At 46.6% G+C, this 22792-nt stretch overlaps 1 protein-coding gene across 1 annotated transcript; it reads right to left on the minus strand.

Moving 5' to 3' along the window:
• LOC119387880 (uncharacterized) lies at positions 1-6944 on the minus strand. The gene is made up of 3 exons (XM_037655441.2): positions 6746-6944; positions 5387-5799; positions 1-278 (listed from the first exon to the last, which is right to left on the minus strand). The coding sequence occupies exons 1-3, from the start codon at positions 6798-6800 to the stop codon at positions 18-20; spliced, it is 729 nt and encodes a 242-aa protein (XP_037511369.1). The 5' UTR covers positions 6801-6944; the 3' UTR covers positions 1-17.
• Between the last annotated feature and the right edge of the window lie 15848 nt (positions 6945-22792).

Here is a 22792-nt window from a genome sequence, read left to right on the forward strand (position 1 = left end):
AAAAAATAGCATGCAATTTAATGTTTCCGACGGATAATTCGCCGCTCCCGGTGCGTTTTGCGAGCGTGGTTCGTGATCTCGAGGAACTTGCTACGAAAAGGCAGCTGAATGTTCTGGAGAACTGAATCGATGAATGACTTCGCCTTGGTCTCGATGGTGATCACGATGTACTCCTTGTATTGGCGCAGTAGCTCCGTGGTCAAGATACGGCCAAGCCAGTTGAGGGCGATCGTGGCTCCCGTGAAGCGCGTGACGTCGGCCTCTCCGAATTCTATCACCTGGGCGGGATGAGAAGGCGCATCCAGAATTTCGGACTCCAGCATGCAGGAAACGCTCGAATCGTGCGATATGCATACCTCAGCATCTTATAGTTCATCATGGCGTGTCAAAATAAAAAAAAAACTCTTATTTTGGGAGCGCGTAAACCGAAAGTTCTATCAGTCTGCAAACAGCCTCGTACTCTGACGTTAACTAATTACATTAAGAAAGGTACTGCAATTTGCATGTTGTGTCTATCCTGTGAGGTTTCAGGTATGTCCACTCAGAAAGAATTCTCAGGATTGCACCAGTTTCAGTATATGCGCCGTTGAACTTGCGGTAAAGAATGTGCTGCTCTTCCACTTGATTTTTAAAGAAGGCGCCAAGCAAACTATAGTATATGTCAATCTTTGTCGCATACTTTGGAAATGAATACATTGAAGCTGGTATTTTGAGAAGTTGTTTTTAGTAGATATACCTTGCAAACTCGCCGGCCACAATTTGAAAATTGCATATATGCGCCGTAAATTTATAAGTTAAAAAATTCAACCAGTTCCACACCGCCAAAACTGTCGGAAATCGAAGCTGTTAGCGGGTGGGTGTAATATTATAATAATAATAATAATAATAATAATAATAATAATAATAATAATAATAATAATAATAATAATAATAATAATAATAATAATAATAATAATAATAATAATAACTCTTGGGAGTTAACGTCCCAAAACCACGATATGATGATGAGGGACGCCGTAGTGGAGGGCTCCGGAAATTTCGACCATCTGGTGTCCTTTAACGTGCACCTAAATCTAAGTACACGGGCCTCTAGCATTTCGCCTTCATCTAAATGCGACCGTCGCGGCCGGGATTCGATCTTGCGACCTTCGGGTCAAGCGGGCGAGTGTGTGTGATTGGCTAGCGAGATCACGTGGTGTCGTAAATCCGCCGCTAGATTTGAAGGCGCGCGCTTACACCTCATTCTGCAAGCGTCGGGGGTTAACTTGCCTTCGGTCCGTAAGGGTCCGGGTTCAAACCTCGCCTCACCAAGGAAAATTATTTCGTTTCATTTATTCACTTCCCCCTCTGATCACGCGACCTGCGTGACGCCTACTACTACGACGACGGCGGCAAAGGGTAGAATAAGACAGCTTCATTGTAAAACACGTCATAATAGTTTCTATATTGCGGAAACCCTGCGCCCTGTATTCTAACTGGAAGTGTGCTCACTCTATTCACTGTATATCTCCTGTAACTGTAATGCATCGGAACCATTTCTTTCTACATATTACCGCTGCTACCAGTGATACTACGCGATGACACTCGGCTAATTATAGACGAACATACAAAATTAACACGCCGACAAGCCTTTGAAAAAGCCGTGTATGTTATTTTCAGAGGATTATGAAGGGGAAAATTCTGCCCGATCTTGCGGAATTCCGCGGAACTGGTCTGCAATATTCAGTGTCCATGTGCTTCGAGCTGTGCATTAATTCGCCCGCTGCTATTTGCTAGCATCCTGGTTAGCTCAATTGGTAGAGCGACCACCCTGGAAGGGCGTTGGTCCCAGGTTCGATCCCCGGACTAGGACGAATTTTTCAACTAAGAGGCCTTGTTTGAGAAATCGGTATTGATTTCCTTGTAACTTTGAGCTACAAACGGGCGGTTGTGGATTTTCCCCTTCATATTCACTTGACTTTTACGTGTTTGGTTCGGTTTATGCCACAAATCATTTCTCTGCCGCTCTCTCTTTCTAGACAGGAATGCATTTTGGTGTCTGACGACAGGTGAGGCTGTGCCCTCCACTTCGCTGAAGTGCAGTTGTGTAACCGGGAGCAACGTTCACTCAAAGAGCGAAAATTGACTGAGACATAGGTACTACTCGCATTTACAAAAAAAAAAAAAAGTGCGTTGAAATGGACCTTCCAGCCTTAGTTGGAATACCTGTGGGGTATTCAAACTTAGGCTGGAAGGAATCTGTGAGGTGTTCAAGTTCAGTAACATTTGCTAGCAGGCTAGTTGGTGATGCATAGTTCATAGGGAAAACAGCACAAACGTAACAAGACACATAGAAGACACAGAACAGAGCGCTGCCTTTAACTAGCCAGTTGAAGTCAGTTGACGGTTAGTTGAAGTCAGCACTCTGTCCGGTGTTTTCTGTGTCTTGTTAAGTTTGTGCTGTTTTACCCATGAACGTTTTGAAGAACACCGTTTGAATACCTCACAAAGCTGTCCTATTATACACTGCAGTGACAGTGAACGCAGGGGCGTAGCCAAGGGCGTTGGGAGGGTCCAACCCCCCCCCCCCCCCGAAAATTTTCAGTTTTGCTTGCGTATATAGGTACGCACACATACAAACGCACGCACGAACATACATAAAGTATGGTTGACCCCCCCCCCCCCCCCCGAAAAAAATTTCTGGCTACGCCCCTGAGTGAACGTCTTTTCCGAAAGCTCCTGGTATTAGTTCCTTTAAAGGAGTCATGAACCACCCCTCGGGCTTGGTGAGAAAACACGTCCTGCGGATAGCAGAGACACTTCTATGAACATATCAGACAAATATTGCAGTCGTGAGCAGCAAGGAGAGTTTACAAGCGGAGCGCGACGCCCTCTTTTCATACGGAGGCCTGCGTTCACTCTCTTTGGAGCTGCCGGCGCCTGCAGTTTGACGTCGAACCGCAGATAGCATGCTATTGGCCCATAGCTGGCATGAATCCAGAGCGGCGTTTGTGTATCAGATGCGCTTCTTGCCACGGGGTGCCGCCACGTGCCGGCGCTGCACTCCATAGTATGCTGTTCTTACCCAGTGTATAGAAATATCGAAAATAGAAAACAGGCCCTTATACGTAGCTTATCTTGATATCACCGGGGCGTATGACAACGTTAATCGGGAAATTTTGTGGGATATATTGAAAGAAGTGGGCATAGGTGACGACTGTATACAGCTTTTGAGGGATATATACCGAGAGAATACAGTTTGTACAGAATGGGAAGGAATATTAAGGACAGCGTTGAAATTAGCAAGGGGCTGAGACAGGGATGTCCTTTGTCCCCGCTGTTATTCATGCTGTACATGGTGAGGATGGAAAAAGCGCTAGAAGGTAGCAACATTGGATTTAATTTGTCACACAAACAGGTCGGCACGAAGGTTGAGCAGAAGCTTCCAGGTCTATTTTATGCTGATGATATTGTCTTATTTGCGGACAGTCAAGATGATATACAGCGACTGGCAGATATATGCGGAAGGGAATGTGAGGCTCTAGGACTAGGATTTAGTGCAACAAAATGTGGATTGATGGTATTCAATGATCACGAAGACCATGCGGTCTTAATACAGGGCCAAAAAATACCGAGGGTAAGCGAGTACAAGTACCTCGGAGTATGGGTAAGTGAGGGGGATAGATATATGGAGGTACAAGAGAAAGCATCGGTAGCAAAGGGAAAGAGGAATGCTGCAATTATGAAGCACAGAGCTTTATGGGGATACAATAGGTACGAGGTGCTTCGTGGGCTGTGGAAGGGTGTGATGGTCCCGGGGCTTACATTTGGGAACTGGTGTGCATGAAGTCAGAGGTACAATCAGGAATGGATGTAAACCAAAGAACAGTGGGCCGCCTCGCGTTGGGCGCTCACGGGAACACGACAAATGAGGCTGTAAAGGATGATATTGGTTGGACAGGCTTTGAAGTGAGGGAAGCTCAGAGCAAAATGAGATTCGAAGAGAGGCTGAGGAAAATGAAGAAGAGTAGATGGGCAGAGAAGGTTTTCAGGTATTTGTATAGAAAAAGCGTTGACACGCAGTGGAGAAAAAGAACTAGGAGGCTCACCAGTAAATATAGAGGCGGAGAGGACTTATTGGATGACAGCGATGGAAAAGAAGCCGGCTCTGGGTAACTACCGAAAGGGAAAAAACGAAATAAGGAGGGAAAGGTTTTATGATAATTCAAGGGGAAGCGCTTTACTGTTTGAAGCAAGGTCGGGCTGCCTTAGAACGCGTAGTTATCAAGCGAGATTCAGTAACGAAGAAGAACAATGTACATGCTGCGGGGGTAACTAAGGAAACGATGGAACATGTACTGATTGAATGTGGCGATATTCACCTAGGTATACGTGTGGGCACGAGTCTACAGGAAGCCTTGGGTTTTAGGGACAACAATGGAAAGCTGAACACGTCCGCGATAGAAATAAGTAAGAGACGGTTAGAGTATTGGTGGCAGAAAAGTAGAGATAAAGTACAAAAATAAATAATGGGGAAAAATAAGGCCATTCTACCTTAAGAGGCAGAGAGATGGACAGTGAATTTACATTTTTTTTGGTATAATAACATAGATTTAATCAATGGAGATAAGGTATTAGGCCAACATGAAACAAGGAAGGTTTTTCTTTTTTTTTTTTTCGAGCCTGGTGGCAGACATGTCACCGCCCCGTTATAAAGGGGACGCTCATAGCATCTATCCATCCATGCTAAAATTACAGTGAGCCACACTCGCGCGAAGGAATCACTACGGTAGACAGCGATCGCGTTTCATCACGCGCGCTCAAGGTCATGGCGCACGCTTACGTAACTTCTTTTCCCCGTGGGATCCCTCCCTGTGTAGCTTCCAGGGCGCTCGTCGTGACGAGAGAAGAGTAATAATAATAACTGTTGCGGTTTTACGTCCCCGAACCACACGATGTAGTAGGAGGCTCCATAAATTTTGACCGTCTGGTGTTCTTTGACGTGCACTTACACATAAGTACACGGGCCTCTAGCATTTCGCCTCCATCGAAACGCGGCCGCCGCGACCGGGATTCGATCCCGCGACCTTCATGTCAGCAGTCGAGCACCATAACCACTACACCACCGTGGCGGCCACGAGTGAAGAGAGAAAGCGCTTAATAAAGCGTGCGACAAAGCCCTGTAACTCCGCTCGTTCTTGTCGGATTCGAGAAAATTTTGCGGCAATCGATTCGTGAGGGAACACGACACTCCGATAATGAGGTCATTCGACGAGTACTTGGAAAAGTGGTTCATGACCCGTTTAAAAGGCGATTAACGGTTTCCTTTGTCATAGAGCATTTTAAGAATGGTGTTCAGGAGGTATATGCGCGCAAATGCAGCGCCAATTAGCAAAAGTGCGGTCACCTTGAACTGTGTCAGCACGGGGACTTCATGCTGGACGCGGATCTCGATGCCGACCGTGAGACCCGTCAGTATAACATCCATGTGCCCCTCTAGCTCGAGCACCGAAATGGGCTTGAATTGATACATGCTCTTGATGAAGAGGTTGCCGAACGTAAGCTGCCCCTCGATGGTCACGGTGTACGCGTTGCGTAACCGGAGCACAGTGTCCGCAGACCGGCGCAGTCGGCTCAGGCCTTCCACGGACACGTTGAAGATGCGGCCCCGGTCCATGATGACTTCGTCCAAAGTCAGCGGGTCCAAGGCGGCCGACACGCCCGGATCGCGATCCAAACGCTCCACAATCAGGTCCAGCAAGCTGTTCGCCAACCACACGTCGCGACGGTACGCTCGCTCCAGGACGCTCTGGTTCAGCTCTGGTCTCCGCGTGGGCACATGCGCAATGCAGCGAAGCCAGCCCCGTCAATAGAATCGCCAGTGACCTTTATTATCATCGCCAACAGAACCGCTAGCGACCCTAATTAACGCCCTTGCACAACGCGGCAGAAGACTATAGTAATTAAAACGCATGTACCTTGGCACGAACAAAATGAGTGTGTCCACCGTGGCTGCGCAAAGCCCCGATGCTAAGCTAGCACCCGGCGACGATAGGGAGCATAAAAATGACGTGGTGTGGTCTCCGCAGACCTCCTGTTATTTTCTCACGGTAACGGTCCTGTGTGTCATTTATATTTCATATGCATGGAGGCATACAGTATTTAGTAGTTAAGTAGCAACAAAGTCTGCATGCTAGCTGTATAGGACAGCCACTTATTATGACAGCTGAACTACTCAATGCTCGAATTCAGCATGACACCGCTTCTTTTGTTTTCCGTGCTTCACAACATTGCGCGCTATGCACCCCTGATAATGGTACTAGTGACCCACAAAAGTCGTCGCACTTCTGCTTTTAAAGAGTGCCTACATGCTCTTTCAGCGGCTATGTTGCTGTGTTCTATTTCCATTACTTTGAAGGCTTTATAAACAATCATCTACAATCGTACCATTGCCTTTTAGGCGTTGCTCTCTGTGCACAATTGTGTTCATTTTTTCATAGAGCCTCCTGGCATACTGCAACACGACGCAGATTTTAAATAAATGCGCAGCAATATACAGCATACACGTTCTAACATTTTTGATAGATGCAAGCCCTTTCAACCATCAGAGCTGGACTTTTGCTCTCATTTCACGGCCAGTCTGTTCCCATTATGATCTAGGGACGTAATGTTTAGCGATACACTGATGGCCCCGTAAACACGCCAGGAACTTTTTGCGAATAGGCGATGTCGGTCACTGTTCCAAATGTTACAGAAAAGTACTTACTCATGGCTTCCAAGGCGGTACATAATATGCTTAGCCAAATAAGGCATTTCTGCATGGTTCAGTGAGCGACGCTCTTCAAATCTTGTTCCTTTCAAGCACATTCAGGAGCCATGCGGGCATAGATCAACAAACCCGTTTCGGTGCTACCAGCTCGTCGTCTTCATTTCAGCGTCATGTTTTGTGCGTCGTCCTCTTTCGTATCTGGCGTAAGGCACGCGCCAGCCTTTGGTAGACAGTCGTAAAAGTCACTTTTGCCTCTGCTATAACCCGCAAAGCAGCGCTATAAAGTAGGAAAACAAGGTATATATAAAAAAAAAATTTGCACAGCTTGCACAAAGCCGCGCAAGGCTGCGTCACATCAGAGATGGTGGACTGGTGATGGACGAATCGGCGCACGTGTTCTGGTAGCGAAGCAGAACAGGAAGATGAGGACGAAGACGAAAAAAATAACGAAGAGATCGCGTGCCGGTTCATGAAGATGATAGTTTTTCTACGCCACACGGCAAACTATACTTGCTGTACTGTAGCTTCTCTCCTTTTTTCTGTCATCTTTTTTGTGTATGTTGCTTCCTAAGTTTCTTTCTCTATCTGTCTGTTTCCTTCTCTGTCTTTTTCTCTTTCTTCCCTTTCTTCTTCTTTTTTTCTCTTTCTTTCTGTGTGTTTGTTTCCCTATGTCATTCTGTGTAATCGGTCTATCGCCTTCTATCTTTCTATCTGTTTCTTCCATTTGTTCTTTCTCTGTCTCTATATCTCTATAATTGGTCTCTCGCCTTCTGTCTTTTCCCCTGTTTATCTCTTGCTTTCTAACTCTTTCTCTCTCTCTGTCTATTTTTTTATCTGTCTTTTTCTCTTTCTTCCATTTCTTTCTTTGTCTTTGTTTCTCTCTCTCTCTCTCTCAGTGTACTCGGTATCTCGCCCTCTATTTCTTTTCTCTGCTTCTTCCCCTTCTTTCTATCTATTCCTCTGTTTCTATTTCTCGCTCTCTCTGTACCCGTTCTCCCATCCTTCTTTCCCTCCTCCTAAACCACAGATCTCTCCTCCTCACCCTCACTTTCCTTTCCCACCACCTTGCTGTACTATACTATGCAAGGCTATGCTCTGCCAGCGTGCCTGGATAGCCGAGTGGTTAGGACGCTCGCCTTCGGATCATGGGCACGCGAGTTCGAATCTCACCTCGGCAAAAAAAAAATTTTTTTCGACAAGAAATTCTCTCTTTCTCTTTCATTTTTTCTTTGTCACTGTGCTCTTTCTCTCGCCCATCAAGTTATTGCATCACTCGCCGGGCAAATTGGCGCACTTCTTCTGGTAGCAAAGCAGAAGAGGAAGGCGATGAAGAAGAGAACGAAGATGGCGCGTGCCGGTTCATGATGATCATTTTCCATCTACGACACACGGCCAATCTCGACCTTCACAGCTCTGCTGTAAAAAACACGCACACGTACAAACGCACGCATGGGGCGTATGTACCTGTACAGGGTGTTTCAGAATATCTGTCCGCAAACCTTAAAGGACAAATATTCGGGCGCTTCTTATGAAATTGCTTTGATCGCAACGACATATGCACTTTAAGATCGGTCGGGGCGAAAACTTGAGCACTAATTAACAAAAATACACCAACTTTTACACCAGAACAGTGAGCCGAACGACGTCGTTGATAACGCCGTTTTCAAATGTCTATTCCGGCAAGCGCGATCAGGCGCAGCAGCGAAACGAGAAAGAACGCCGCTTGATAACGACGCTTGCTCATCCTCGCCCGTCAGTGGGAGGAAAAACAATGATGTCACCCTGAGCGTTACCGAAGGTGGCGGCCATTTAGCTCTTTGACAATTCAGTTTCGGTTCTCTGCGAGAAATTACCCGAACTTCATCAATCTGTAGGAATTGGCAGCGTCGCCCTTTTGCGAGCCACAACACGGACATGGCTCCTTGTATAGGGAATTCTTCCATTAGGTTCGATCGGCTCACTGTTCTGGCGCAAAAGTTAACTGGTCTACTTCTGTTCATCGCTGTTAAAATATCACCCCGACCCATTTTAAGATGCGTGCCATTGTAATCAAAGCAAAAAAGTGCGCAAATACCTGGTCTTTTCTATTTTATAAGATTTCCGGACACATTTTCTAAACACCCGCGTCGGAACACTCCGGATATAAAATCATGTCTACGGCCCTGACTCGAACACTAGTGTGCGAGAAATTATGTAACTTTCACACTTGCCGTAGCGGTTGAACTTCTTAAGTGCCTATGACGGAGTCTCCTCCTACCAGACAACCAATTTCAAGTTGATTCATTATTACCATTTTCATGGTTCATTCTTCAGTTGTCGCAGCTGAACGTGTGATGGGAAGGATGCAAGTAAATGAATGTTATAAAATTTCATATTGTTAGAAGAAGTTGAAACTAGTTAAACACTACCAAGACATCATATATTATTTGATTACGTAGGTATGGAACAGTTACTTTTCAGGTAGATTTACACTTGACCTTTGCGCGCTCAGAAGAAAGCTGTACTTGATGACTCGCGCAAGTGATCGGTATAGAAAAGTTATTCACTCCCAGAAATTGTGTGCGATATATGATAGCGTGAAGGGCAGTTGATACGAGGCGCCTTGCATTGTACCAAACTTGAGCTCACTGTCCAATCCGTATGTCTACAACTTCGCTTTATAAACATTTCCCGCTAAAGGGGACCATGAGGCGATGCGAAGCCGGAGCACTTGCACGATCGCGTTCCGTTGGCGTTCGTTGGGCATGCTACCGACCTCGCGTCGTGGAACGCGAAGAGGAACGCTACGCGCGTCTTGTCTTCCCTCTAGCCCGGCCGTTAATTATCACAGTGCGAGCGGGGAACGCGGTCGGCAGGCGCGCGAGAAGGGGGCAGCGGAGATGAGAGGGAGAGGGGGAGGGGACGCGCACGCACTGGCGTTCATCGCGGCGTTGCGCAGGAGAGAATTTCGGCATGTCTAGCCCGCGTTTCAGAGGAAGAGTGGAGGGGAAAGGGGAGAGGGGAAGTGGAGGGGGAAAGGGGAGAGGGGGGAGGGTGAGTGGAGAGGGGGTGTGTGGAGAGGATATGCGCATGAGCAGTAAGGGTGGTCACGCCGCACACCACCACCACCACCACCACCACCACCGGTTTGAACTCCGCTATAAGATGCTTCGCATCTAAAAAACTACTGCCATATCCAGGTGTTCTCTGTGCTTGCGGCGCGATATGGTGCATGATATATGATGACCTGGGGTACAGGCAGCCAAACAATGAGCTGCATGCTGACGTGGAAAAAAATTAGCGCAGCTTGCACTAAGTAGCGCAAGGCTGGGTCACAACAGAGCTGGTGGGCATATAGCTCGTCCTGGCTTGGCTAGGCTTTTACCCTATCACCTGTCTCTTTCACATCATTTGCTATACTATACTATACATGGATATGCTAGCTTTTTTTTAAATCTTTTTTTTTAGTCTGTCTTTCTATCTTTCTCTCTATGTCTATTTATTTATCTGTCCTTCTTTCTCACTCTTTCTTCCCTTTCTTTCTGTCTATTTCTCGCTTTCTCTCTCTCTCTCTCTCTGCACTCGTTCTCTTCTCTCCTCACCCTCACATCTGTCCTCCTCAGCCTCACTTTCCTTTCCCACCCCCTTGCTATACTATACTACCTATACAAGGCTAAGCTATACTCTGCTATACGTGCCTGGATAGCCGAGTGGTTTACGGCGCTCGCCTTCGGATCGTGGGGGCAAAGTGTTTATCACTGCATCAAACCAGTGACGAACACCGAGGCCGCACGTTTCAGCTTCTCTTGTTAACCATCTGTATAGAGTGCTTGAGCAGTGATTGAGCGCGTACCGGTTCATGATACTTTTCCATCTACGACACACGGCAAACCTCGACCATAACAGCCCTGCTGTAAAATGGGACCTATGCGGTAAGCCGGTAGCCAGCATTCTTTCTGTCAAACTGCCATTATCGGCCTTTCACAAGTTTGATACAAGGCGCTTTGCACCCTACCAAGCGTGTTGAGCTCACAGTCAGTCCTTTTTTTATTATTATTTATTTCAACATACTGCAGAGCTTCTCGGTCCAAGCAGGAGCGGTACACATGATAGTTAAAATGGTGACGAACACAATCCAAGGAAGGCAATCAATGCTGGGTCAAGTGTTAACAACAGTTTCGAAGATACAGTGTTTAAATCGCATGAGAGAGCACAAAAACGTAATACAAAATGTAAGAAGAAATAACAGTTATAATAAACCACGTAAGCCCTACTGATAAGTTTGATAATTTTTTCACAAGTTAATACAATATTTAGAAAAAAATATATCTTCGATTTCTTGAGCAAAAGATTCTACCGTTTCACAGTTCACCGCAGATTATTGCAGTTTATTCCAGTATGCTATTGATGATGTAAAAACAGAGTTTTTGTGAATGTTGTTGTGACTTTTAGGTAGCCGTATTGTCTTGTTGTGGTTAGTTCTTGAGGAGTGCCTGAGGGGTTCAAGGAGATGTTCTGTTCTGGATATTTTATAATGCTCATGATACAGAAGATACAAAAGCTTGAGTTTGGAAATTACTTTACGTTGATCAAGACAAGACAGTTCGGCTTTTTTGCGCAGAGCGGTAACACTGGTATGCCTGGAATAACTTGAAAACACAAATCGGACTGCTAAATTTTGGACTCTCTCAATTTCGTTGATGAGAAATTTTTGTTGGTGACTCCAAATGATGTCGGCATATTCCAGTGCTGGTCTAATCAGCGTCTTAGAGGTGGTTAGCTTTATACTTCAGGTGGAGCGCTACGTAGTTTTCGCTTGAGAAACGACACCTTTTTTTGCGCTTTCGAACAAATAGTCACTATATGTGGTTCCCAACTAAGGTTGGGAGTTATTTTAACTCTCAAGTATTTTACGTGATCATCTTTAGTGATTTCCAAATGTATAAGGAAAGTTAAGAGGATTTTCTTATTTGTAAAACTTATGGCTACAGTTTTCCTTGAGTTCAGTGTCATTCCCCATTGAGCAGCATGCTTGAATTTTTTGTAATGAGCGATTAAGGTTAACCTGGTCCTCAGTTTGATTTACCGTCGTGTACACGACGCAGTCATCTGCCAATAGCCTTATTTGAATGGATGAGTCGACACTAAAAGGAGTGCCATTAATATAGATAATAAAATTTAATTGGCCCTAAGACGGATCCTTGTGGCACGCTTGACATGACGTCTAGGCTGCTCGAGATATTGTTGTTCACGGAAACAAACTGTGTGTGATTTTTCAAATAAGACATTACCCATTTAATAATGTTATGTTCAATACCGATTGCTCGCATTTTTATAATGAGATCATGATGGGGAACGATATCAAACGCTTTTGCAAAATCTAGAAAAGCGGCGTCCACTTGTCCTTTTGTGTTGAGTACATTTGCAAAATCGCTGGTTATTTTGGCTAGCTGTGTGACCGTTGACAAGCCAGATCTAAATCCGTGCTGCCGAGAGTAGAGTAGGTGTTGGTTTCTAGGTGTGTTATATAATGCCTTTAAAATTATATGTTCTAATATTTTGCAACACGTGCTTGTTAATGAGACCGGGCGGTAATTACTAGTTTCGATTTTAGATCCGGATTGATGTATGGGGATTATCTTAGCCGTGCGCCAGTCATCAGGGATTTTGTGTGTAGATATGGAGCTAATGTATATTTTGTCCAGATATCCACTCACCCAGTCAGAATATTTGTTAAAGGAAAGTGTTTGCAATGCTATCTGGGCCTGCAGACTTCTTGACGTAAAGTTTGCGTAGTAAGCAACGGACACCTCCTAGATTTAATTCTGGCATAGGGTCCTTGAGCTTGAAGTGACTGGAGAACACGTACGTTTGTTCTTCGGGTTTTACAAAGCACAGGGAGAATATGCCTTGGCCTTCCGAGATGCCCATCTACAGCAGCGACTGTCGTCATCGCGCGTGACCATCCAATCACTACATACATACGGGTCGATGCTTTGAGAATGCACATCAGGCATTTTGCTCGGATTCCATCGCACCACCTCGCCTCACTTCCTACATCTAGGCCGCACTCTGCGTTCAGCGGTACTGCAGCATCACATCGCGCAGTGATTCCCTCGAACTTCACGCAAGCAGCAATACCGCCGTTACCATTGTGGTGCCTACACCCACTCGAAGCCCCTCTTACCTTTCCCGGAATCCAATAAAAAAAAAAAAACAGTCGTCGTATTTAGCCCTACAACAGGCCACACTTTACTGTACCTGCATGAGAAACACAGCGGACGCCTTCGTATTTACACGGACGGTTCTGTCTCTTCTGCATGCTTAGCAGGGGCAACGTTTATTCCCGCGAAGTCAGTGACCATAAAATTCAAAACATCGCATTTCACATCATCGACGGCCACAGAACTCGCCGCCATCCGTGCAGCACTAGAGTTTGTAGTTAAAGAGCCTTCGCAAGCTTGGTCCATCTTCCCTGACTCCAAGGCAGCTTTTCAATGTCTTATGTCGCCATTTCGTTATGGACCTAATGAGCAGTTAGTCGTTGGTATAAGGCTCCTTCACCACCACGCAATCGAGAAACAACACAACATAACGTATCAATGGATACCGGGTCATTGTGGTATATACGGTAACGAGCGTGCGGATGAGGCCGCCCGATCTGCACATGACGGTGACCACTCCGCAGATATACCGTTCTCTAGAACCGACGCAGCTACAAGACTTCGTTCGCTGGCACGTGAACTCACACTTGCCCAGTGGAACTCGGCGGAATTCACCAACGCTCGTTACACAGCTTGGATCCCAGTCTCCAGCTCCGTCTTCCGTCAGGAATATCGCGAGCTGAGGAGACGCTTCTGCGCCGCCTGTGGCTTGGCGTGGCCTTCACGAATGCCTACTCCGGTCTGATTGGAATGACCAACGACTCTACATGCAATAACTGCAACTGCGAAGAAACGATCTCCCATCTTCTGTGTGAGTGTCCCCGTTTCAGTGCGCCAAGACAAGAACTTTCGTATGCGCTAGATAAACTTCATAATCGCCCTTTGTCAGAACAAAGGGCTTTGGGGCCTTGGCCGAGTCCGTCGTCAGCACAGAAGGCTTTGAAAGCATCACGGCGCTTCTTGCGGTCAACTGGTCTTAGAGACAGACTCTAAGCAGTGTCGTATTCTCCTTTCCTTTTTTTCTCCCTTTTTCCTTTTCTTGCCCTCTCTCTCTTTTTTTTTGTAAAATCTCTCTTCTGTAATCTTTTATACCCCTTACCCTTTCCCCCAGCAAAGGGTAGCCAGCCGGTCTAAGAACTGGCTAACCTCCCTGTCTTTCCGCTTGTTTCTTCCTTCCTTCCTTCATTCCTGGCATAGGGTCAATTAAAGAATATGATGGCAAAGTTCCTCCAGAGGACCTGTGCGTGAAAACGGAGTGAAAGAAAGCGTTCATTTTATCGGCTATTTGGTCTGCCTACGTGATAATTTTATTACACGATGTAATCTGGGAGACATCGGAATGCTGATTTGACAAATAGCGCCAAACGTTTTTTGGCCCCGGTTGCACGAAGGACGGTAGCGTTTCCGAATAGTAGCGGGACTTAGAGGTAGAAACTTTGTTGTTTAACGTGGCGATAAGGCTATGTAGGGTTATAAGGTTATGTCTCCAAGTCGACCTTAACATAAATTTACTGCCACATCCAGGTGTTCTCTGTGCTTGCGGCTGTTTTGCAGTGGGGCGTACACGCACTTATCAGCAGTGCAATGACGGTAACAGTAGAGCAGCAACAATACGCTAATATTATCAGCTTCAAATGAGCAGTGCGCTTATCATGCCATCAACATTTTATTACCCCAAAACATCTACGGTTTCTCTCTTTTTCCATCTGTCCATTAACTCTCTCTCTGCCAATCACAAAGAACCAGCAAGAAAAAAAACTAACATTTTAGTGCACAGTTCACGGGGCGTTTCTGGCATAGGAGCTGCAAGCCCACTCAAAGCAATGTTCATCTTTCAGCTCATTATTGGCGCACCGAGCTAGACTAGACGGTCCAGTATAACAACTGCCTAACGCGTGTCTCGCCACAAGATGCACTTGCTAGACGGATTCATGCTTGATCCGACGGGACACCTGAATGTCTCTTGGAACTGGCGGTTGTTCCACAATGGCACGTTCGTCAATAAAGCAGCCAACGTACTTTCTGTAGTGTTGTACGCTGATGACTCCTCGCAAAAGCTGAGTGCGTAGTACACAAAGAAGAGGTGGTAAATGCTGTAAGTCTGGAAGGTCTCGAAGCGCACGTCGAGGCGTTTCTCTTCTTGGAACAGGTCCATGGCAGGCTTCATGGCTGCAGTGTACTGGAGCAGCTCAAGCGCCCCCAGCTTGCGCACACCGTACTGCTGGAAGCACAGTTGAGTCACAGCAAGAAAAGAACTAGACATGTCGGGCCACCATACACGGCTGGTGACAGCACCCGCGCTGCTCCCGCTGGCCACGCTGTTCATCAGTAGTTGAAGCAAACACCGCACAATGCGCACTCCAGAGCTTGATAGCTGTAGGCTTTGGTCGGCGTCCGAGGAAAACAGCGTAAAATTAAACAACAATACCGGAACGTACACCGTATTGCCGTCAAAGGTGCAGTCATGATCGAAAGCCGATCCCTGCCAGCGGTCGGCTTCATCCCGGCGCAAGTTCTCGGTGAAGCTGTGACTGTGTAAAGTGTAAAAAGAACGCAGGCTTTGACTACGGACGACGCGTGGTAGGGCAGTCACATAACCTTCAAGCTTTTCGTGGTTGTTCAGCCAGTTAGGTCGGAAGAGACGGAAACGAGTGCTGTTGAGTAAGATGTGAGCTCGCGCTCGAGAGTCACGGTCAAGTATTGCAAGTCTGGAGAGGCTCCGATCAAGCTGAACGCGTAGCGATTCCAAGAGACGTTGAACCATGTCGATAGCAAAATGCGTCTTGAAGGCAAGTTTGCTTGCGTACATGAACAAGTCGGGCAATGCTCGCTCTACCGACCGCACACAGAGCTTCCATCGAGGCAACGAAGGCCTAGGCCGACCGTAGATATGTTGGACTAGGGTATGGACTAATGGTCTTCCCGACGAGGGTGCATATGCAGCCACTTCAATCATGAGCCGAATACCGAGATAATTCATGACAATGTAGTGCTCTGTATTCCGCAACAAGGTGACCAGTGCGTCGAAGAAAGCAGGTGATTCGATAAGCAGTTCTGTGTGTCCACCGGAATACAGGGGGGAGTCACTGTTAAGGAAAAATTCTACAAAGAAAGTCGATAGTTCCGGCTGTGTTTTCAGAGGCTTTACGCGACGAGTCGGCAGTCCTACCGACACGGTGTAGCTGTACACGAGCATTTCAAGGCGTGACGCAAACGCTGCCACTTCGAGAGAGTACACCGTGGGATTTCGCTGCTTTTTTAGAGCAGTAATGCAAGCAAATGCTGTGCTGTTGTAGAACTGAGTCACTTGCGCCTGATCGCTGCCCTTGGGTGCCAACATAGTAGGCAGTCCGATGCTCAAGATGCCCGTGTCGCCTTTTGTCGGGTGTGCAGTGGCTTGTATGCTGAGCAGGGCCTCAGCGCCAGTCATCTTCAGTACCCTCGCGGCGATCTTCCACAGCGATGTGCTGTTGCGCGGCGTAGAGCTAAAGGGGAAACCCTCTAGGCTGACCAGCCACAGCAGCTCCAGCATCGGATTCCAGTCGTCCAGGTCCAGTTGACGCGTGTTCATGCACTCATAAAAAAGTGCCTTGAGTGTAGCAAGGTTTTCTGGAGAGCTACTACGCTGCAGGACCCCGTGAACGCTCTGTTCCAGTTGGTGGTTTAGCTCATCTGAGGCTGCCGCCGCAACGTCCGTTTTGGTGGTCTCACCGCCACCCTTCCAACGACTGCAAACGAAATGATAAAAATCCTCACAGGGATCCAAATCCCAGGACAAGAGCCCTTTGAGATAAGCGCCATCGCGCTTGCATGCGGGTGTTGAACAAGTCTGGTACTCCTCCTTGACTGCGTCTTGAGCGACGAAACTTCCGTTTTTAGCAACCAGAAATGACCCGGATATGCGTGGCGTAAAAAAGTGCGGCTTCTTCGTTGTCATGACCTTGCTGTGCAAAAACGGTACCGCAACACATGCCAGTAAAGCCAAAGCAACGAGCAAAACACCGGGGCATACTGTTGCATCCTTTTTAAAAAGAAGTATGCGTTTGAAAGGCTGCTGCTCTTCCACTGCTGGAGACTCACTCAGTAGCGTAGCGCTGTTTCCTTGTCTTTCGAAGCCAGGAGGTTCCTCCTCACCCTGGAGGCATTGAACTCCAGTGTGAGGAGGAACTTGGGCTCGTTGCATGGGTTTACTTGCCGAAGCTGTCCCGAATGCACTTAGTCCCGAAGCCTTAAGCAAGGGTCTGCCTTCTCGAGTCCACCCCGTGGGAGATGAACGCTCCAGGACGGCTAGCTTCGATCCTTTGGGATATCGCATGAGGTCAAAACTCAGTGACCGTACATTATTTTGATTCGCCTCTTGTGGAACCCTGTTACGGCTGCTGAGAGGCCGTGAGTTCTTGCACAGACCACCTTTCCGCATTTCATGGTATATGTATGTTCTGATTGGAGGCAAATTAGCATCACATTCTCCTCTCACCAGCGACAAACGTTCAATTGCTTTCCGCAAAGGTTGTAGTCTTTTTAGGCTGTTCTCTGAGCAGTCTCCAAATGCTCGGTTTCCTTGTTTTTCAGGGACAGACATGTAACAGACACGGTTAACATCCATTTCCAAGCTGTTGCTCCTTGGTTGTGCAGAGGGGGGAATGGGAGCTGTGCTTTCAGAATCGGCAAAATTCTGCACAGTGTCATCAGTTGATGAGCAAGTACCCCATTTTGATGAGATAATAGAGTCGCATTTTGACGAAATTGTGGTAATGCGCAATTCACTCTTCTCTCTCCTCACAGTGGTAAGAACTGGAACCACAGCTTGCGTGTCATGACTCGCGGATGGAGACGCGCCGCCGTCACTTATTTCTATCCAGGCGTCCTGGATGTGGCGCTCCACAACGTGCCCACTTGGAGAAACGTAAAAAACTTCCAATGGATTCGCTAGACGCAAGTCCACGTTTTCTAGATCCAAAGGGGTGCTCGTTACAGGGGCTAGATGGACTGTCTTCATGTCAGCACTCCTGTTCCAGGTGAGGTTTTTAACGTCCGGAGCGGACGCTATCGAGTCATCTTCATAAACACGAAAGGCTGGCGGCCTGCAATGGTCGGACTGTGGTTCTTCGACAAGATCAACATTACTTGCCGCGAGTCCTTGTGCTTCAGCATCGGGGAACTCCGGCAGTCCGCCATCATGCGAGCCGACCCTCTTTTCCTTTGATGTACTTATTTTACTTGCAAGTGGTGCCGCCAGTGTAGAAAAACGAGGCTTCAACTTTCTTCGCAGCGCCGAACGCTCGCCCTTTTGTTTTCCGGCAGCTGCAAAAGGCTCACTAGAATCAGACTGGACCAAGTAGCGCGACGTCTGCGTGTGCTGCTTGCGTGACCTGCGAGCATTGTGTTTCGCGACATCAGCGCGCTTAGACTTCTTCTTGACAGCACGACTTCGGTGAGTGGCGAGATCGTCGGGCTCCTCGTTTTCTGGCGCCGTACTCTTGAAGCTCGCCTTGGTGCGGTTGAGGAAAACCTTTTCGGGAGATCCGGACCGAAGAAGCCGAGCCTCTTCCTGCGATGCGTTGTTCGGATGATCACCGTCGTGCGGCACTAGTTCCTGGTTGTGCTCTCCTAGCTGACTCCACGCAACACGGCCCCGCGGAGTCTCGTCCACGTACAGTCTTGTCGGTACACCCGTTACAGAACTTGTAGTGGTTCTCCGGATGTTGCGCGGTCTGCGCAGCAAGCCCGTGTCGTCCGAAAACAGCCTCCGGCGCACTTCGTCGAGCCTAGAAAGCCGTGCCATGGCATCAATGCTCATGTCCAGTGCTAGCACGGCAGCCTGCTTGCTTGCTTGTGCAGCACGAGGAACGGAGCACCAACCGTTTTCGTCTGCTTCTCCTGAAGGCGGGATGAAAAGGAAAAAAAGAAAAACTACATCGTTTTATCTGTCAACTTGATACAAATGTGTACACGCGATCACGAAACTGGTATCCATTCTAGATACCACTTGAATGATTCTTTTCAAATATCTGTATCGATTACTTGTTTTCTGATGACGAACTCCAGAACATCATTTTATTATTATTCAAATAACGGGTCACGTGAAAGACAGAGAGAGAGTACACCGCTTGGGGGCAGGCTGCTGAATTCACGCGTGCTTTGGGAGTGCGGGTCGCTCGGCCCGAGCAAAGCCGAGTGGGATGCGCTTCTGCGCAGCCCAAACCTTCGAGTCGCGTGATTACGAAACGGGGCACTTCCCCGCCGAGTACCGCGCTTTGCCTTCCAATCTCCTAATTCTCGGCTCTGCCATATTGCCTTTCTAGCTATGTGAGCTGCAACAGCCTGCCAATAAATCCATTCGTTTGTTTGTTTTTCCTTCTAAAACATGGCACATACCCATTCTGGGGGATTAGCCGATTGGCCAAGAATTCGTTGTTTAAAATTTAGAAGATAATTCGAAAAACGAAGAATGATAAAAAATAAATAAAACGAAAAATTGAATAGCACATACCGTATGAAATAAATACTGCAATGACAGTGCGATGGCGCTGGTGAACCAGATTGCCGTATTAACCTGATCAGAACAATTTCAATAGATTTGTTAGATTTTAACGCATTTTTTAATTACTTAACAAATATTTGCTGGATTCAGAATTAAAATGGTGTAAGTTTCGTAGATTGAATGAAATTACACGCCGCATCAAAGGAATTCCTGTGGCAATATCCCAAGCCAGGGGCACCGAAGCTTAGAACAATTTCTGCCGTTAAGCTGAAGCCTAACTTTGAAAGCGGAATAATGAGAAGACGCTTTCTGATAAGTGAATATCTGCGACACGACAAAAAAATAATGCTCAATATTTTCTATTTCTTCGCAGAAATGACAGAGGGGCGATATCGTCAGACCAGCTCTGTGTACGTATAAGTTTAATGGGGGAACACGGCATCAAAATCTGGTGATCGTAACTTCTGATTGTCGAGATTGACTCCACTGAGACTTCCATGGGAATTTTAGGTGCTGATATTCCGTCCACGTTGTTATTGACTCCATCCCATCTGTGCCAATTGCTACTTTTGTCTACCTGGTTGTTGTTATATATTCTACTCCCGGAAGTATCTTAATTATGGGGCCATCCAGCGAAGCTCGAGCTATGGAATCGGCCATTTCATTTAATTTCAACTCACAGTGACCCTGGAACCCACAATAATTTTAGGTGCTTCAGCTGAGGCGGAACTAACGAGCGTAACGTCTTCAGGGCTGGTGAGGTATGTGAAGCTGTAAGAACTGTGCATACCGACAGTTAATCTGTCATTATGAGCGCGCTGTTCTCGTCCGTCGGAAGTTTTCGCAGCGCCATGATGATAGCCATGAGCTCAGCTTCGAAAACAAGTGAAATCTGGCAGCCTCACAGCGAATGACCAGCCAAGCGACTGGGAGACGATTCCTACGCCTGCCCTTTGATCATTCACGGAAGCGTCTGTGGCTATTATGTGTTTGTGCGTGTACAAGGTAATCTTGTAATATGTTGTTTAAGAATTTTCGAGATTGAAATTTAGAATTTGGAGGGAAAACATCATCATATTCTATCCTAATATTCCTATTTGAGCCATTAGTTACAATTACCTCTCTGATCCACACTGTTGGAACTTCGTCTTTCACCCGCCTAGCAAACGTTCGTCAGCATAATTGCTTTTGCTCCTCACGAGCTGCCGCTAGCTCGAGAACATGAAGCCTTTTTTTTGTTGTTTTTTAAATTCTGCTGTTCCATTAGAAGAAGAGTATGCGTTTCGGACGTGGCGTTTAAACAAGACAGCGTGGCAGACGGCGGACTTTGAGGTCCACCACACATACTATTGTGCACGCGTAGAAGGCAATCGATAACATTAAGAAAAAGAGAGAGAGTGCGCGTTGTACTGGTATATCTAATGATCTATACATCTCAGCATCGTGGAACTTTTCTGCAATCAATGCATTGGGCGCCGCGCAGGTCAGCTTTCGTGGTGGTTACAGCTCGATCACGTTGAGCCAACGACTCCTAGACAAGAAACTTGTCCGGGAAGTGCACGCTGAGCTCCAATGATTCTGCACAATGAAATATACGGGTAGAGGCGGGGATGCATACTTTGCCGCTACTACAGTTACATTGAAAAGAATAATTAATACTTGTTAATTAGCTTATTAATAATCAGCTTGACTAGCTTATATGAAAAGTTGTAGGGCATAGCAACTTGTGGAAGCCCCATTCTCAGAAATCCAAGAAGTGGAACGTGCTTTGAGATAGTAGTCATCATCAAATTTTAGGGCCACGAGCGCGCTGGCAGCGCAAGAAAGGTGCTGAAACGCCCTGCGACAAGTTTCGAAATTTGAATGAAGGCGCGTCGCGGCAGTATCTTGTCGGGGAAAGCGGCATGTGCACCAGCGGACCGCTTATCCATTGCGCGTGATGTTTGACGCTAAAACGTTTTCCGTCGCGCTTTCTGCAAGAAAACCGCTCCTTCCACATTTTCTTTTGCCGCAGTACAACGTAAAACACAGGGGCAGACATGCGACAGTGTTTTGCGCCTATATAGGGGTGTGCGAATAGTGAAATTTAGAACCGAATCGAATGCGAATACGAATCGAATTCTACACGAATAGTTTTCGAATAGTAAGGCAGTCATTTTCAAAGCAGCCCTAGAATGGTAACGTAACCATTTTCGAAACAGCCCACGAATTCCACAACATTTTATTTAAAACAAATATACGCAAGCTTTAACAAAGGAACATTGCGATTACTTTTAACCGAAAAAAAAAATTACGTAAACTAATGCAAGCTCGTATACACACAGGCGTGCGCAGGGTTCCCTATTAGGGGGGGGGGGGGGCAAAAGTTTCATATTACCCACCCCCCACCCCTGCGTTGGACGAGCCCAATGGACAACATGCTTCGCAGCGGATGAAAAAAAAAAAAACATGGAGTGATGACGTGCCTTTGATCCCTAATTAACCGGCAGTAAAGATGAGAAGTAAACAGTTCTTGGAATGCAACATTAGGGGCCTTCGGCCACCATTATCGTTCAAAACCTGCGTGGCCATATAGCTGAGTAAACGCATCGGGCAGATATGTAAATATTAAACAATATTCATGAGCCAACATTATTTTGAAAGTCATGATCTGGGTGTCTACCAAGCTGACATTTCTAAATTCCCCGAGTTTTCCAGGTTTTCCCTGAGTGCTTTTCCAAAAATTCCCTGAGTGAAACAGAACTTTGTTTTATGTCAAGATGGGTAGACACCATATCACTCGATGATGTCGCTCTCTAGTATGCACGTTAAAAAATAAAATTGACTTAATCCCATTTAAATAGTGCAGAGTACACTTAAACCTCAATATAGCGAAGTTGGTAAAAGCGGCAATTTACTTCGTTATATCGACACTTCGTTAAACTGAAATACGACCTTTCATGCAAGGCATAGTTGGATTCATTTTACACCGAAAATGCCACAAGAATGCTCGACTAATGCGGTGACCTGAAAAAACATTTTTTTTTTTTGGCGTGAAAAAAAAAGTCAATTTTGCTGAGCCTGAGGTGTAGTCTTCCACGATACCAAAAACACCACGCTTGCTGCGAGAAGACGCTTAATAAGCGAGAAAATGCGCAAAAAGAAAATACAGGTGGCGACGCCACCTTGGAATTCCCGAACCATTTGCCGTGACGTCACATAATTTTGACGGCGCCTGCTTTGGCCTACGTAGTTCCTAATCGGTTAAATCGAAGTACATTGTCCTCTGAGGGGGCCAGAGACTAGACATAACGAGTTTGTGGAAATTTCGTCGAGCCAGTGGCGCTGAAATACGTTAAATGCTCTTTGAAACCTTTTACGTCATGAATTACAAAGTTCGGCGCGAAATTTAAAAATGAAACTTTGAACTTGGTTTTC

The sequence above is a fragment of the Rhipicephalus sanguineus genome, chromosome 1 (assembly GCF_013339695.2).
Source record: "Rhipicephalus sanguineus isolate Rsan-2018 chromosome 1, BIME_Rsan_1.4, whole genome shotgun sequence".
Lineage (NCBI taxonomy): Eukaryota > Metazoa > Arthropoda > Arachnida > Ixodida > Ixodidae > Rhipicephalus > Rhipicephalus sanguineus.